Source organism: Lagenorhynchus albirostris, chromosome 20 (assembly GCF_949774975.1).
Source record: "Lagenorhynchus albirostris chromosome 20, mLagAlb1.1, whole genome shotgun sequence".
NCBI classification, from domain to species: domain Eukaryota; kingdom Metazoa; phylum Chordata; class Mammalia; order Artiodactyla; family Delphinidae; genus Lagenorhynchus; species Lagenorhynchus albirostris.
Genome location: NC_083114.1, coordinates 30,107,312 through 30,126,060, shown reverse-complemented (window position 1 = coordinate 30,126,060; position 18,749 = coordinate 30,107,312). Strand labels below are relative to the sequence as shown.

The 18,749-nt window shown below is 37.2% G+C and overlaps 1 protein-coding gene across 1 annotated transcript in view; it reads left to right on the top strand.

Moving 5' to 3' along the window:
* The window catches only part of HSF5 (heat shock transcription factor 5), a 48,992-nt gene that overhangs the window by 12,568 nt on the left and 17,675 nt on the right, over nt 1-18,749 (top strand). Inside the window, exons 3-5 of the mRNA XM_060134743.1 lie at nt 3,115-3,209; nt 5,858-6,379; nt 9,246-9,423. Coding sequence (XP_059990726.1) covers nt 3,115-3,209; nt 5,858-6,379; nt 9,246-9,423 — 795 coding nt within the window. The remainder of the gene's footprint in view (nt 1-3,114; nt 3,210-5,857; nt 6,380-9,245; nt 9,424-18,749) is intronic.

Below are 18,749 nucleotides of genomic sequence, written 5' to 3'. Positions count from 1 at the left end.
ACCATATCTTTACCTCACTGTAGATGAGGAGATGTTGGGGTTCTAGTTGCTGTAGTAACTTATCTTGAAATTAAATTTACTATTTATTAGGATGTTTTTCCTTTTGAGTATTTATGTTGGGTATTTCCTTACTGTTGACACTGTACTATTCGAGAGTAGATTCACGTCCAAAACATTTTAATTATAGATTTGAATTACCTCCATAGGATAAAGTATATGAACCTCTTTTCCTAACCTATAGTGGATGTGAAAATTTTTACCTTTAGATAAATTTTTAGTAATCCTGGCTTTATTTTATTACTAGAATTGTTTTTTTGTTTTTTTGTTTTTTTTGCGGTACACGGGCATCTCACTGTTGTGGCCTGTCCCGTTGCGGAGCACAGGCTCCAGACGCCCAGGGTCAGCGGCCATGGCTCACGGGCCCAGCCGCTCCGCGGCATGTGGGATCTTCCTGGACCGGGGCGCGAACCCGTGTCCCCTGCATCGGCAGGCGGACTCTCAACCACTGCGCCACCAGGGAAGCCCTAGAATTGTTTTTTTAAATGTCATCAACTCTGATATTTATATATGGAATAGAAATTGTCCATTATTTCCAGTTTTTTATTCTGTATGCAATTTAATGCCTTAAGTGAACACTGCCTTCAGGAAAATACTGGAAGATCTTTATGCAGATGAACGTGTCTTAGGACATAGCGATAAACTCAGTTTTATAAATGTTAGTGCTTTCACAGTGCTTTCATAATACATGCTAAATGTCATGAATTTGTCATGTATTAAGCACACAGTTGCAGTTTTATAGCTAGGTTTTCATATTCAGTAAACTTATTAATACTTTGTTTTGTTCTATTTTGTTGATTATACGAAGTAGCACTGCACTGGTAAGGAAATAGCCATTGAGGAATCTTTTTGGATTATCTGTTCAAGTCCTCCCTTTCTTCATGCAGGTACCTTTCTACTTTCCATTTGTAACTGGACACTTTAAAGGATATTCACTATTTTGATGTTTCCTTAGATTCCAAATCAGCTATCAACTATCTATTAATATATTCTCTGTTATATATTCTATTTCTCCAAGAAATTTATTTTAAAGTACACTTTAACAACTATTCAAAATGTGTAAACAACAAAAAAATGTGTAAACAATGGAGTCAGATCATAGCAATATCAGAAAAATAAAGCTAATACCGTTCACTGATTTATTTGTAACAAAACACTTTTATGGTGCCCTGATGGGTGAAAACCTGCAGCCCCTGACTGAGTCCTTTACTGCCACTAGGGGGCTAAGTTTTCCTCAGCTGTTAAAACTAAAGATCCCAGTGTTTTTCAGTTTTGGCGAACCCCGCAGACCCCTCCTTGCTGTTTTGCTTTTTGGATTTAACTTATGTCCCAGGATATTTGTGCCTTTAAATATTATGGGAAACCAAGTTCAAATCCAAAACATTTTAATTGTGTATTTGAATAATCTCCAAGGATATTGGAAATGACAACAGCTTGAATTTTATGTGACCATTCTAGTAATATCTGGCTTTTTTAACCACAGGACTTGTTAAAATTATGTAATTCAGAAAACATCAACCCTTATGTTTGTAATTGAACTAGAATTCTATCCATTATTTTAATTTTTTACTTCTGTGTGCAAAATGTAATGCTTTAAAATGCACATGATAAAATAAAATATTTATTTCTTGTATACCTTTATGAACTTCTGACATTTAAAAATTCAGTAGTCAGAAAAAAAAAAATTCAGTAGTCAGTAATGGAGAAATAGGGAAGCATTTTAATGAATTTTTACAATCCTTAGGCTAATTCACTTCAAAGTTTACCGAATAAGATTATTTAGTAATATTATTAGCATACTCAAAATATGAAAAACATGGACCAAAAAAGAGAAAGTTGCCACCTTACAAAAAGGATACCTTAAAAATATTCAGCAAGTGAAGTTCTAGTAAAATTAAAATATTACATTTAGGAAGAAGAAAAGATTAGGGAAGTATTATGATATATTAAAGAGCATGTACTTTGGAGTTTGCCTCTGTCACTATCGGCGTTGTGACTTTCGGCACATTTTTTAACATCCCTGAGCTTTAGTTTCCTTATTTTTGTAAAGTAATGTTAATACCTCATTCAATTGTTGTTTGGATTAAATGAGGCCATATATGTAAAGGACCTAGGACTGTGCCTGGAATATGGTAGGTGTTCAACAAATGTCATCCTCTGTTTAATCCAAAGATGTGATGTTATAACTGATTCTCAGTCGTTCTGGAGAGCCTCTCTCTGGAAAAGAGGAGACTCAACCTATTATTAAGGCTACATCTGTAGGTATGACTTTACCAGTAGAAAGAGTTCAGTCTTTTCATGGTATCCTAACTATAAAGAGAAAGTGTGGAAAATGTATTTCCTTAGCTAAAATAATAGCATTGTTAGCTATTTACTTATTGCTTGCTTACTGTATGCCAGTACTGTTCTTAGTGCTTTGTGCATATTAACTCATTCACTCCTCACAACAAACATGTTAGGTAGGTACTATTATTATCCCTATTCTAACAGAATGCAGAAACTAAGGCCCAAAGGGATTAACGTTGCTCAGCTCCAAAGCCAGGCAGTCTGGCTCTAGAATCTGAATTCCTAACCACTTGTCTAAATTGTTAAAACATTTTTTTCATAGATTCCACTGGATGCATTGTACAACAGTAGGAGTGCTTGGAGTGTACTTATACTTATTTTATCCTTAAAAACCTTCCTCCAAATGTTTGTTACTATTAAAATGATTGAAATAATTATTTTAGAATTCTGAATATGTTCTGATATCTTCAGTAAAAGGAAATTACTACTTTCAGTAAGAATAAATGTTTGGTTAGAAGGGCAACAAAATGTTTAGGTGCTAAAGAAATCATTTATAAAAGTAGACATGACCCTTTTAAATGACTTTTAATATTGCCTTATTACCATTTGTTTTCAACAAATAAGGGCACCTAATTGGACTAAATATATTTTATTGCACCCACAAAGGAAAACTTTTGGAATTTTTTGTTCCAAGTTGAAAGAGAGGAGTGCCTTGAATGCTGTAGAGGTTGATTTGGGTTGACGGCTTTTCTGTGTTTGGATTTGTTCCAGCTGTGCTGCAGTGCTGCTCTCCTACCCACATGGATGCGCTCAGTAGTTGTGTGACTCCCACTGCCCCTTCCTATGCACACTGCAACTACTTCCAGGTAAGATGCTGGGAACAATGGACATACCCTGCGTCAGGTACAATACGATTGGCCTTGCAGAATTCCAAAGTGTAATTTTATCTTAATGAGTAGCCAGAGGTAAGCTGTGGATTATGGCCTTAGTTTTTCTCAATTCTAAAAAAAAAAGAGTTGATGTAAATGATGTCTGAGGATTCTTCTAGGCCTACACTATCTTCTTGGCCTACTCTTAGGCACTAGCCACATGTAGCTATTTAAATTTAAATGAATTAAAGTTAAATAAAATTTAAAACTCATTCCTCAGTAGGGAGGGTGGGAGGGAGGGAGGTGCAAGAGGGAGGAGATATGGGGATATATGTATATGCAGAGCTGATTCACTTTGTTATGAAGCAGAAACTAACACACCATTGTAACCAATTGTACTCCAATAAAGATGTTAAAAAAAAAATCATTCCTCAGTCACACTAGCCACATTTCAGGTGCTTAATAGTTTCGTTTGGCTAGTGGTTACCAAATTTTATAGTACAGATAGAGAACATTTTCATCATTGCTGACAGTTAGTTGGAACAATGTTGTTCAACTAACTGTCAACAATGGTAAAATTGATTACCATGGTAAAATGAATACCAGATAAACTCTAAAAGTATATAAATCACCAAATGACAGATCCTTCCAAGATGGTACAATTACTTTTTTTTTAAAGGAGAAAGGAAAATGATGTCAAAAATGAGAAAGCCCCCATGTTGTAAACACTGCACTTCGATTTTTTCTCATATTTGTTAGGAAGCAATTGCTTTGATTTAAATGTTGTAGACTACTACTTCTAGGATAAGATTAAATCCCATGTTTGTATTTTTATGCTATAGTTGCTTAAAGATTGGAATTGTTTTCCTTTGATATCATGTAGTCATGATAGCTTCTGTTCTTTAGAGAATATCTTACTATTGACATTACAGTACTCAAAAGAACATTCCTTTTTTCTTTTTTGTCTTTTCTTTCTTTTCTTTCTTTGAGGAGTATAGAATCAGATCAAGGAGACTTAGCTGGACTTTTTTTTTTTTTTTTTTTTTTTTTTTTTGCGGTACGCGGGCCTCTCACTGTTGTGGCCTCTCAGGCTCCGGACGCGCAGGCCCAGCGGCCATGGCTCACGGCACGCGGGATCCTCCCGGACCGGGGCACGAACCCGCGTCCCCTGCATCGGCAGGCGGACTCCCGACAACTGCGCCACCAGGGAAGCCCAGCTGGACATTTTTAATGGCAGCTGTCATCAAGCATGTTAGTCTAGCCGATTCATCTTCACTGGAAGGACATATCTATCTCACAAATTAGATGCTCTTGTCTGTAGATCCAGGCATTCTCTCCCCTGGATCATACTGGAGATACTCTGTTGGTGTTATATCTTGATTATATTTATGTTTTAAATAAATCATTTAAAACATCTTTGAAGACCTTTGCTTACTACAAAGACAATACATGTTCACTGTAGGAGAATAGAGATAAGTAGACATAAAATTTTTAAATGGAAAAAAGGGAAGTATTTCAGATAACGTTCTGGAAATAAATGCAGTTAGTTTTGTTGGCCTGCAGATATGAGTGTGCATGAATGGTCAGTATATTGCAGTGGTTAAGAGCAAGAACTCTGGAGTCAGGCACACCTAGGTTTGAAACCTGACTCTGTCAGTTACTTCTTTGTGACTTTGTATAAATTATGAAGTTTCTCTGAACTTCAGTTCCATCCTTTGGAAATAGAGATGATCACATTTCATAGACCTCTTGTGAGGATTAAATGAAATAATGTATGTAAAGCACTTTGTATGTGCTTGGCACATAGTAAGATCTCAATAAGTGGGGCTATCAGCTATAGTAAAGTAGCTTGATGCTTAAACCATTCGGATTTACATTATTTGGCATTATGGCCTTCAAATCATTGACGCAATCATTGTCAATGTGTTTGGCAATATTGACTCACTACATGTTTTATTTAATAGTAACTCTTCCGTATCTTATGTTTATAACCTGAGATATTCAGCAAACATTTATTGAATGCCTGCTCTGTGCAAAGTACTGTGTATAAGAGAATACATCTTGAAGATATCAGTCTAAAAGTGACAGCTATTTTAATCTATTGTTTTATTATTTAAATAATCTCAGGACCAAAGGACATTTGATATTCCGTACATTTTTTCCCAGATCATTTGGAACAGAATAACAGTACCTCCCCCCTGAATCTATAGAAGCAATGGTGGACTTGTGAGCATCCTGTGTTTGACATTTCCTTACTACATTCCTAAACCAGTATATTACAGATACAAGTGACGTTTTTGTCTGTCAGCCTTTATGGAAGAGTTTGGTTTATAGACATTTTATCAACAAATAGATTTTTGGGTACTATGACTTTTATGATTTTGTGTACTTTAACCCTGAGAATTATTGGTCCATTCCAGTATTAAACTTAATATAGTGGTTGACACATAATAGTTCCTGTGTAAGTGTTAACAATAGAGTCGAAGCTACTACTGCTGAAAAGTTGATTGGCATTCAAGTTTTCTTAGTGAGCTTTAAGTTTAATTTGTTTATATTTAGCGTTCATCAGCCTAAATGTTGTTGCTTTCCTCCTTAATCTCATATTTGGTTTTCTATCCAAACAGTCCTATTTTCTCTTTTCCCAGAATCCTCCAGTGCAATCCTCCTATCCAGTTGAATTTCTGCCTTCTGATTGGCCTTGCAGTGCTACTGATGAAAATAAAAAGTCAGAATTAAACCTAGAGGCTGCTTTTCAGATAGTAGATGAGTTGCATTCCTCCCCTAAATTGGAGATGGTAAAGGTGGAGCCTGTTGAGAATCAGTGCTCAACATCTCAGTCTAACAGAGGCCAACATATCCTAGCGAATTCAAACAACAGCAATCCATCTTCCACAAGTCAGGCTAGCCAGCTGGAGCCACTTACTGCTGTAGGCTCAGATATTACGTCTTTTGTGGCTGGAACAGAACAAGCAATTACCTGCTCTCTACCACAGTCACCTGAGTACAACTATACCATCCACACGGCTCAGCCTGTTGAAAACACTACAATGCAGGAGTCTGCAGCCAGTCAGCAAGCTCATGTCAAACCGAAGGAGCAGCTAAGTCATAATCCATCTCCGTCTTCAGTAGTATTTGTGCAGGAAGGGCTACCGTTCAGCACACGCGAGGTAAGAGGCAAAGAAAAAATCCTAATAGAGCTCAAAGGTACCTAGTGCTTCTTGCTGAAGACTGTTCTAGTGGAGACTTTGTCCAGGTTTTATTTGGGTTTAATACCAGTTCATTATGCTCTTCAGAAGGATCGTGTCCCAGTGGTTCTGCACAAAAGATTCAGAAGTAACCTTAACCCTCAGGCATCCTCTCACTACGTTGTGGTCTGAAGTCAGCCTCTAGAGAGGCAGTCTGAATGAGCATTGTGGTATGACTGATTTGCATGTTAAAAGCATCCCTTGAGTTTTGCTTCCTAACTTAGTTTGGATGGACTAGGTGTGCCTGGCTGATTAAATTCCACTCCTCAGAAGGGATGGTTTATCTCATAGATAATATCAGGACTTTCCTGGCCATTTGTAGCATGGAGGTAAGGAGATGGTTGGAGGTGTTTTCATACTTTCTTACAGCATCATTGAATTCCAAATTTTTTTTAAAGATTTATTTATTTGCTTAATTTATTTTTGGCTGTGTCGGGTCTTAGTTGCAGCAGGCGGGATCTTCGTTGAGGCATGTGGGATCTTTCGTTGAGGCATGGGGGATCTTTCTTTGTGGCGTGCAGGTTTTCTCTCTCTAGTTGTGGTGTGCAGGCTCCAAGGCGTGTGGGCTTTGTAGTTTGTGGCACGCCGGCTCTCTCGTTGAGGCGCGCGGGCTCAGTAGTTGTGGCGTGAGGGTTTAGTTGCCCCATGGCATGTGGGATCTTAGTTCCCTGACCAGGGATTGAACTCGCATCCCCTGCATTGTAAGGTGGATTCTTTACCACTGGACCACCAGGGAAGTCCCTATAGAATTCTAATTTGACTTGACAGCATACTGTGTTTAAATTTCCCTACTAATATTCTCATTCCTAAAGCAGAATTCTGACTCTAGTTTGAGAGATATATTCTGAAGGTAGAGACTAATTCCTTTATTGCTGCTAGCTTATGACCAAGAAATGAATAAACTTTGATTCCAAAAAATAAAAGTACATCCAAATTAAAATCACTTTTGTGATTATTTTTTTTCCTACTTAATTTTTTTTCTTGATCTTAGCCTGATACATATGTATTTCATTTTGGATTTTTTTTCTTTAATGGAACTGAAAATGTCTTCATTGTTAGAGATTCCCAAGATAACTTTTTGGCAGTTTGTGTGTGTGTATGGGGGGCGGGTTGTGGCCGCACTGCACGGTTTGTGGGATTTTAGTTTCCTGACCAGGGGTTGAACCCAGGCCCTCGGCAGTGAGAGCGCAGAGTCCTAACCAATGGACCACCAGGGAATTTCTGGCAGTTTTTAAAATGCATTCTTTTCTAGCTCTAACTTTAGATCCAAATGTCTTATGGGGTTTTTGGGTTTATTTATTTATTTAATTTATTTTTGGCTGTGTTGGGTCTTCGTTGCTGCACATGGGCTTTCTCTAGTTGCGGCAAGTGAGGGATACCCTTCGTTGTGGTGCGTGGGCTTCTCATTGCAGTGGCTTCTCTTGTTGTGGAGCACCAGCTCTAGGTGCGCGGGCTTCAGTAGTTGTGGCTCGCGGGCTCTAGAGCGCAGGCCCAGTAGTTGTGGTACACGGGCTTAGTTGCTCCGCGGCATGTGGAATCTTCCTGGACCAGGGCTCGAACCCGGTCCTCTGCATTGGCAGGCGGATTCTTAACCACTGCACCACCAGGGAAGCCCTATCTTATGGTTTTTATCAACTCATTGTCCTTCTTGAGCCCAACTGTTGAGACCCGGTATACTGTGTATTAATATTATAAATTCAATAGACCAAAGATAGTCCCATTATGTTTCAAATATGCCTGTGAAAAGAACATGAAATTTGCCTTTATTCCTTCGTAGTCACATCCAAAAGATTAGATTTTGTACCTTAAAATTGCATTCACACAGTTATTTTTTTTTTAATTTGGATATCACAGCTTTTGAAAGCTATATTTTGAACTCCTAGCTCTACTTCATTATATTGTTTTATTTTAAAATAAATTCATAAACAAATAGAGTATTTGAGAAGTTGGTCAGCTTGACAAAGGGATTTGATATTCCAAAGAAAACATAGGAACTCCAAGAGAGAAATTCATATGTCATAAGCAGAGCAGATCTAGATTTCATAGGGAGTGAAGCTTATACAAATTTGAGGTCCTCATTAAGCCAAAGAATACAAAATTAATAGATTAAAGTGTTTATAACCCCTCTGACATCATCCAACAGGATAATGCCTATGGCCATTCCAGTATCACCAAGAGGGGCAGGCAATCTGATGGAAGGGATGTTAGAGTGGGAAAAGATAGTGGTATTAACCAATTGTGAATTTGTGTGATGTGAATTTTACCAAAAAAGAAAAAAGAAACTTCATGGTGAATCTTCCTCTGATCGTAAGTAAATATTGTAGCTCCATAGACATTTCAGTAGTTTGTGTATGGGGAAATATACATCTTACTACCGAATATTCAGATTAGCTTAACAAAATCGGGTGGTATCATTCTTTTTTTTTTTTTTTTTTTTTTTTTGGCGGTAAGAAAATGGCGGGTCTCTCACTGCTGTGGCCTCTCCTGCCGCGGAGCACAGGCTCTGGACGCACAGGCTCAGCGGCCGTGGCTCATGGGCCCAGCCGCTCCGCGGCATGTGGGATCCTCCCGGACCGGGGCACGAACCCGCGTCCCCTGCATCGGCAGGCAGACTCTCAACCACTGCGTCACCAGGGAAGCCTGGGTGGTATCATTCTTAAGGATGAAAAGCCTTACAGTCTTATTTGTTGGATCATGTTTCTATAGTAGAACTCCTGTGATAAAATATCTTAGCTTTTAGTAGATATTTGGGGAAAATTTGGAATAATGAGTGGGTTTAATATTTTAGGTGGATGCCAGTATAAAATGCCAGATGAAAACACCTGAGAATATCTTGCCTTCAGAACAGATGGGATTCCTTATTTCAGAAATGGGGCCTGCTAGCAAGCCTAGTAAAGACACAGGTTTATCCACTCCAGCCAGATACAGCGAGCGAAGAAGCAACTCACAGCAAGGAAAGTCCCCTGGTAAGGATTATTGTGCTCTAGAGTGCTAGCAGTAGAATCATAGTGTAGAATTAATATATGAATGATAGTTTTTCTAGTCTTCATTTATTATTCATAATTGTAATATACTAATCACATGGCTGTTTCATACAACTGCAATTTTAACTCTTTATTTTTTATTAATCATCCTTTTAAAGTATGTAAACGTTATATTCCAGTATTGCATGTAAGAGTATGAGCTTTTGAAAAGAGAACATGGTAAGTAAAAGCAAAGGAATTTGGATTATTTAACTTGGAGAATGCAAGGATGAAGGGTGATTCAATAACTGCTTCAGATGCCAAAGACTTTGTAATTACGGAAGTACTTGTTCTCTTATTAGCAGAGTATAGTACAAGAGGGAATATGCTTAAACTGTGGCAGGAAAAAATTAGATGGACATTAAAGACATTATCCTGAGCATATTATAAAGATACTCTAAAGTATGACTCTGTATCAATGGGATTTTTCTTGTGGTTTGTAGGAGCCCGAGTGATTGTTTTAGTACAGTTGCTGCTACTCTTTCTAGGGAAATTGGAAAGAATCATTTTTTTAAGAAAATGGTGACATCCAATAAAACATGTTTCTTGTATGATCCAAAACCAAGTCATCAAAGTCTTCAGTGGACAACTTGAATATTCTCAAATTATATGCATGTCAGAGGCATGCAGTTCAGTGAATTAATGAATCAGGTTAAGCAATCATTTTAACCCATAAAAATTGGAAAAATCTTGGGAACTTCTGTGAGAATTTCTCCAAAAAGTAAACTAATAGTAATATGATCGAGATGTTGTTTAGACTCATTGGGTTCTTTCTGCAAAATGCCTTTTAGACTAAAAGCTATCTTGATCACTCATTTTGTTTTTTAAACTTAGCTTGCACAGTTGCTTTTAGTTGAGTATATATGATCCAATCTACGATCAAAGATTAAGATTTCTTACCACTGCAGATGTTCAAAGCAATGGCACAGACTTTGAAGGCAATTTAGAAAAGGACAGTGATGAATATTTACTACACACTCACTTTTATGACATACAGCAAACTTGATGAAACTGGTATTATCGTCTTAAAGATCGGGAAACTTAATCTTGGAGAGGATAAGTAACTTGTTCAAGATCACATTAATTTAGCTAATATTCTACTCACAGTCCTTCTGTTGACTGTGTCCTTTGATGCACAAAAGTTTTAAGTTTTATGTAGTCCCATTGGTCTACTTTTCCTTTTGTTGCCTGTGCTTTCGGTGTTGTATCCAAGAAAGCATTGCCAAGTCCAGTGTCATGAAGTTTTTCCACTATGTTTTCTTCCAGGAGTTTTATAGTTTTAGGTCTTATATTTAGGTCTTTAGTCCATTTTGAGTTAATATTTGTAGACAGTGTAAGGTAAGGGTCCAACTTTATTCTTTTGCATGTGGACATCCAGTTTTCCTAGAACCATTTGTTGAAGAGACCTTTCCCCACTGAGTGGCCTTGGCATCCTTGTTGAAAGTCATCTGACCATATATGTGAGGGTTTATTTCTGGTTTCTTTATTCCAGTCCACTGGTCTATTTTTCTGTCGTTATGCCAGTACCATATAATCTCTGTTTAACCAATCAATTCTGCCATTGTAGCACAAAAGCAGTCATAGATAATACATAAATGAATGTTTGTGGCTATACTTCAGTAAAACTATTTACAAAAACAGTTGCTGGGCCCAGTTTGACCCAAAGGTCATAATTTACCAACCCCTGAGTTAGACTAACAGTTTATTTCTGAAAAGCAATAGTGGAAGCCAGAAAGGAGTAGAATCATATTTTTAATATATGAAAAGAAATCCGCAGTCCTGGAAATCTCTACGCAGCCAAAAGATCCTTCAATAATGATGGCAAAAATGAAGACATTTTCAGATAAACACAAAATAGAGAGCATGTGCCACAGCAGATAAACAGTAAAGGAAATTCTACAGAGTGGTCTTCAGGCAGCAGGAAACAAGGAGACATACTGTAGCTTCTAGGGTAATCACCAAAATTGGTATAGAAATAATCCAAAAAAAAAGGCAGGAAAGGAGGAAGCAAGGAATTAAAAATAAGGAAGACAGAGAAAACAAATAGTAAAATGGTTGACCCAAATTTAGCCAATACAACTATTATATGTAAATGGTCTTAAAATCTCAAAGACAGAGATTGCTAGAGTAGATAAAAGGGCAAACTCCTACTATAGGCTGGCTACAGGAGACATGTAGGTTGAAAGTAAGTGGATAGAAAAAGATACAACATGCAAACAGGAAGAACGAGAAGGCTGGTATGGTTATTTTTAAATATCAGAAAAAATAGACTTTAAGACAAAGAGTGTTATAAAGAGGGCCACTTCATAACGATGAACAATTCATCAGGGAGGTGTATCAACTGTAAATGTGTTTTTTGTAGTAATAGAGTTTCAAAATACATGAAGCAAAAATTGACAAAAATTAAAGGGGGAAACACAATTCGTCAATGTACTAGGATATTTTAATACTTCTGTCTAAGCAATTGATAGAACAACTAGACAAAATATCAGTAAAGACATAGAAGATCTGAACAACATAAACACCTTGATCTAATTGGCATTTATAGTACACTGAGCATCCAACAACTGCAGAATATACATTGTTCTCAAGTGCATATAGTACATTTACCAGGATAGGTCATTCATCGGGCCATAAAACAAGTCTCAATACATTTAAAAGAACTGAAGTCATACAAAGTGTACTTTCTGAATATAACAGGATTAAATGAGAAATCAGTAACAGAGTAATTAGGAGAACCTCAGATATCTGGAAATAAAGTGACATACTTCTAAATAATTTGTGAATCAAAGACAAAATCACAAGGAAAATTAGAAAATATTTTGACAATGAAAATACAACATCACAGTTTGCGGGATGCAGCTAAAACAGTGTTAGAATGAAATGTGTAGCTTTAAATGCTAATATTAGAAAAGAAGTAAGATCTAAAATCAATGACCTGAGGTTTTACCATACGAAACTAGAAAAAGAAGAGGAAAGTAAACCCAAAGGAAATACTAAAAATAAAAATAGACATCAATGATATAGAAAACAGACAATTGAGAAGACTAACAAATATAAAACTGGCTTTTTGAAAAGATCAACAAAATTGACAAACTCCTAACTACACTGATCAGGAAAAAGAGAACAAAAATCATAACTACCAAGGATGAAAAGAGATTAACACCTCAGAATCTGTGAATAGTAAAAGGATAGTAAGAGAATATTATGAACAGTCTTATGTTAATGAACACAACCACATAAATGGAATAGCCACAGTTCTTAAAAAATACACCTTGTCAAAATTCACACAAGAAGAACCAATGAATAGCCCTATATAGATTAAAGAAGTTGGTTATCAAACATTTTCCTCAAAGGAAGGAAGAAAACTACAGACTAATAATCCTCATGAATGTAGATGCAAAAATAATTAACAAAATGTAAGTAAATTGAATGCAACAATATGTAAAAAGGCTGATAGACAAAGTAGAGTTTGTCTCAAGAATGCAAGGCTTGATTGAATTTCAAATGCTAATATTATGCACCATATTAACAGAGTAAAGGAGAAAAAACTCTATGATGATTTTAATAGATTCAAGGAGAGCACTTGACAGACTTCAGCACTCATTTGTAATAAAAACTCTCAGCAAAGTAGGAATAGTAGAACATTTCTCAAACTGATAAAGAATATCTATAAAATATGTATAGTGAGGATCATGATTAATAGTGAAAGACTAAACTGTTTACTCCAGAGACTGGGAACAAGGCAAGGATGCCCACTTTACCACTTGTATTCATTATTGTACTGGTGGACCTAGCCATTGCAATAGGCAAGAAAAAGAAGTAAAAGGCGTAAAGATTGGAAAGCACACAACTGGAAAATGAAATTTTAAAAAAATAAAACATTTATGGTAGGCCCAAAATCATAACATACCTAGGAATAAGTTGAACAAAATATGTCTAAGGCCTCTACGCTGAAAACTACAAATTTTGCTGAAAGAAATTAAAGAAGACAAATAAATGGAAAGATGTGCCATGTTCATGGATAAGAATACCCAATATTGTTAAAGTGACAGTTCTCCCCAAGTTGATCTATAAATTCAATGCAATCCTAATCAAAATTCTAGTAGACTTTTTTTTCTTTAATGACAAGCTGATTCTAAGATTTAAAAGAAAATGCAAAGGACAGAGATTAACCAAAGCAATTTTTAAAAATAAAAAATTGGAGGAGACTTTACCAGATTTCAAGACTTACCATAAAGCTAAAATAATCAAAATCGTTTGGTATTGGTGAAAAGAGGGACCTATAGATGAATGAAACAAAATAGAGAGTCCAGAAATAGATCCGCACATATGTGGTCAATTGATTTTCAACAAAGGTGCTAAGGCAGTGCAATGGAGAAAGGAAAGTGTTTTCAACAAAAATTAACATTGACCCATACCTCAGCCTGAAGGAGCAAGATGGCAGAGTAGAAGGACGTGCGCTCACTCCTTCTTGCAAGAGCAGCGGAATCACAACTAACTGCTGAACAGTCATCGACAGGAAGACGTTGGAACTCACCAAAAAAGATACTCCACATCCAAAGACAAAGGAGAAGCCACAGTGAGACGGTAGAAGGGGCGCAATCACAATAAAATCAAATCCCGTAACTTCTGGGTGGGTGACTCACAGACTGGAGAACACTTAGACCACAGAAGTCCACCCACTGGAGTGAAGGTTCTGAGCCCCACGTCAGGCTTCCCAACCTGGGGGTCTGGCAATGGGAGGAGGAATTCTAGAGAATCAAACTTTGAAGGCTAGCGGGATTTGATTGCAGGACTTCGACAAGGACTGGGGGAAACAGAGACTCCATTCTTGGAGGGCACACACAAAGTAGTAAGTGCATCAGGACCCAGGGGAAGGAGCAGTGACCCCCATAGGAGACTGAACCAGACCTACCTGCTAGTGTTGGAGGGTCTCCTGCAGACGTGGGGGGTGGCTGTGGCTCAATGTGAAGACAAGGACACTGGCAGCAGAAGTTCTGGGAAGTACTCCTTGGCATGAGCCTTACCAGAGTCTGCCATTAGCCCCATCAGAGAGCCAGGTAGGCTCCAGTGTTGGGTCGCCTCAGGCCAAACAACGAACAGGGAGGGAATCCAGCCCCACCCATCAGCAGACAAGCGGATTAAAGTTTTACTGAGCTCTGCCCACCACCAGTCCCTCCCATCAGGAAACTTGCACAGGCCTCTTAGATAGCCTTATCCACCAGAGGGCAGACAGCAGAAGCAAGAAGAACTACAATCCTGCAGGCTGTGGAACAAAAACCACATTCACAGAAAGATAGACAAGATGAAAAGACAGAGGGCTATGTGCCAGATGAAGGAACAAGATAAAACCCCAGAAAAACAACTAAGTGAAGTGGAGATAGGCAACCTTCCAGAAAAACAATTCAGAATAATGATAGTGAAGATGATCCAGGACCTCGGAAGAATGGAGGCAAAGATTGAGAAGATGCAAGAAATGTTTAACAAAGACCTAGAAGAATGAAAGAACAAACAAACGGAGACGAACAATACAATAACTGAAATGAAAAATACAATAGAAGGAATCAATAGCAGAATAACTGAGGCAGAAGAACAGATAAGTGACCTGGGAGACACAATGTTGGAATTCACTGCCACGGAACAGAATAAAGAAAAAAAATGCATGAAAAGAAATGATGATCTTTTGACAAAATTCAACACCCATTTATGATAACAACTCTCTAGAAAGTGGGCACAGAGGGAACCTACCTCAACATAATAAAGGCCATATATGACAAACCCACAGCAAACATCATTCTCAATGGTGAAAATCTGAAAGCATTTCCTCTAAGATCAGGAAGAAAATGAGGATGTCCATTCTTGCCCCTATTATTCAACACAGTTTTGGAAGTCCTAGCCATGGCAATCAGAAGAAAAAAATAAAAGGAATACAAATTGGAAAAGAAGAAGTAAAACTGTCACTGTTTGCAGATGACATGATACTACACATGGAAAATCCTAAAGACGCTACCAGAAAACTACTAGGGCTAATCAATGAATTTGGTAAAGTTGCAGGATACAAAATTAATGCACAGAAATCTCTTGCATTCCTATACACTAACAATGAAAGATCAGGAAAAGAAACTAAGGAAACAATTACCATTCACCATTGCAACAAAAAGAATAAAATACCTAGGAATAAACCCACCTAAGGAGACAAAAGAACTGTACTCAGAAAACTGTAAGACACTGATGAAAGAAATCAAAGATGACACAAACAGATGGAGAGATATACCATGTTCTTGGATTGGAAGAATCAATATTGTGAAAATGACTATACTACCCAAAGCAATCTACAGATTCAATGCAATCCCTATCAAACTACCAATGGCATTTTTCACAGAACTAGAACAAAAAATTTCACAATTTGTATGGAGACACAAAAGACCCCAAATAGCCAAAGCAACCTTGAGGGAAAAACACGGAGCTGGAGGAATCAGACTCCCTGACTTCAGACTATACTACAAAGCTACAGTAATCAAGACAATATGGTACTGGCACAAAAACAAAAATATAGATCAATGGAACAGGATAGAAAGCCCAAAGATAAACCCATGCATCTATGGACAACTAATCTATGACAAAGGAGTCAAGGATATACAATGGAGAAAAGACAGTCTCTTCAATAACTGGTGCTGGGAAAACTGGATGGCTACTGTAAAAGAATGAAATTAGAACATTCCCTAACACCATACACAAAAATAAACTCAAAATGGATTAAAGACCTAAAGGTAAGACCGGACACTATAAAACTCTTAGAGGAAAACATAGGAAGAACACTCTCTGACATAAATCACAGCAAGATCTTTTTTTGATCCACTTCCTAGAGTAATGGAAATAAAAACAATAATAAACAAATGGGACCTAATGAAACTTAAAATCTTTTGCAAAACAAAGGAAACAAGACGAAAAGACAGCCCTCAGAATGGGAGAAAATATTTACAAACGAATCAGCGGACAAAGGATTAATCTCCAGAATATATAAACAGCTCATGCAGCTCGATATTAAAAAAACAAACAACCCAATCAGAAAATGGGCAGAAGACCTAAATAGACATTTCTCCAAAGAAGACATACAGATGGCCAAGAAGCACATGAAAAGCTGCTCAACATCACTAATTATTAGAGAAATGCAAATCAAAACTACAGTGAGGTATCACCTCACACCAGTTAGAATGGGCATCATCAGAAAATCTACAAACAAATGCTGGTGAGGGTGTGAAGAAAAGGGAACCCTCTTGCACTGTTGGTGGGAATGTAAATTGATACAGCCACTATGGAGAACAGTATGGAGGTTCCTTAAAAAACTAAAAATAGAATTACCATATAACCCAGCAATCCCACTACTGGGCATATACCCAGAGAAAACCATAATTCAAAAAGATACATGCACCCCAATGTTCATTGCAGCACTATTTACAATAGCCAGGTCATGGAAGCAACCTAAATGCCCATCGACAGACGAATGGATAAAGAAGATGTGGTAAATACATACAGTGGAATATTACTCAGGCATAAAAAGGAACGAAATTGGGTCATTTGCAGAGACGTGGATGGATCTAGAGACTGTCATACAGAGTGAAGTAAGTCAGAAAGAGAAAAACAAATATCGTATATTAATGCGTATATGTGGAACCTAGAAAAATGGTACATATGAACCGGTTTGCAGGGCAGAAATAGAGACACAGATGTAGAGAACAAACGTATGGACACCAAGGAGGGGTGAGGGGTGGGGGATGAACTGGGCGATTGGGATTGACATTTATACACTGATATGTATAAAATGGATAACTAATAAGAACCTGCTGTATAAAAAAATAAATGAAATTCTAAAATTAAAAAAAAATGGACCCATACCTCGTACCATACATAAAAATTAACTAAAAAAGGGATAAAAAAAGGAAAAAAAATTAACTGAAAATGAATCACAGACCTAAGTATAAAACCTAAAACTTTTTGAAAAAACAATAAGAGACAAACTTTGCTACTTTGGGCAAAGATTTCTTAGAACACAAAAAGTATGATCAATAAAGAAAAAAATGATAAATTGGATTTCATCAAAATTTAAAACTCCTGCTCTTCGATAGATATCATTCAGAAAATGAAAAGGCAAGCCAAAGCCTAGGAATAAATATTGACAGCAATATTAAAATCAAAATATCAAAACAAAGACATATCTAGAATATAAAAACTCTTACAGTGCAGTTCAAAAATGGGGTACAATATGAACAGACATTTCACAAAAGATACACAGATGGCCAGGAAGCACATGAATAGATGTTTAATCATCAGAGAAGTCGGTTAAAACTGCAATGAGATATCACTGCACACCAATTAGAATGGCTAAAGTTTTTTAAAAAGGAAAAAAACCATGACCATACCAGGTGTTGATAGGGCACTGGAACTCTCATACACTGCTAGTGGGAACTTAAAATAGTATAACCACTTCTGGAAACAGGCAGTTTCTTAAAAATTAAGTTAAATATATAAAATCAAGTTAAACTTTGTCCATCCTCTTCTCTCAACCTAATGGCACCTATATTGAGATCATCTGAAAATGAGGGTTTGATTGGGAAGATAACACCCTTAATCTCACCTTTGCCATAGTCTATCAGAGATACTTGAGAAAAGCTTGAGGCCCTCATTAGAGGTACCTCTTACTACTGTTTCAAGTTGGGATAGTAAATTACTTCGATGCACACCCCAAATTACTGAACGCTAGTCAGTTGGTTTTCAACCACAGACAGAGGAATATTCCCTTCCGTCTCTGCTTGCACACTGGCTACCTCTAGCCTGAGTTCATCTCTTATTTTAGGGCTTTGCTGAATCATCAAGAAAACAGCCAACACATTGTGAATTTTGTCAGCCTTTCCCCGTATGGTTACATGCTCGCTTGGCATGTGGTCTGCTTTCCAGGGTATCACAGGCAGTGATTTTACCAAATGTTTTGAAATAGATTTCAATGATCACCAACGTTCTAGCCTGATGTGCCTTAACCACCTGCTGTCTGACTGCTAAGCCAGTACCACGTATTTTAATTTGAATTACAGCAGCACCTCACTTATAGATTCCAAATTCCATATTAGTCCACATATAAGTTAGGCTACTGTAAAAAACAAAACATAAAAACCAGTGTCTTAAACAATTTAGAAGTTTATTTTTTCCTCATAATAACAGTCCAGAGCTGATGTGGCAGCTTCGCTTTTCTCTGCTAGCCCTCAGGTGTG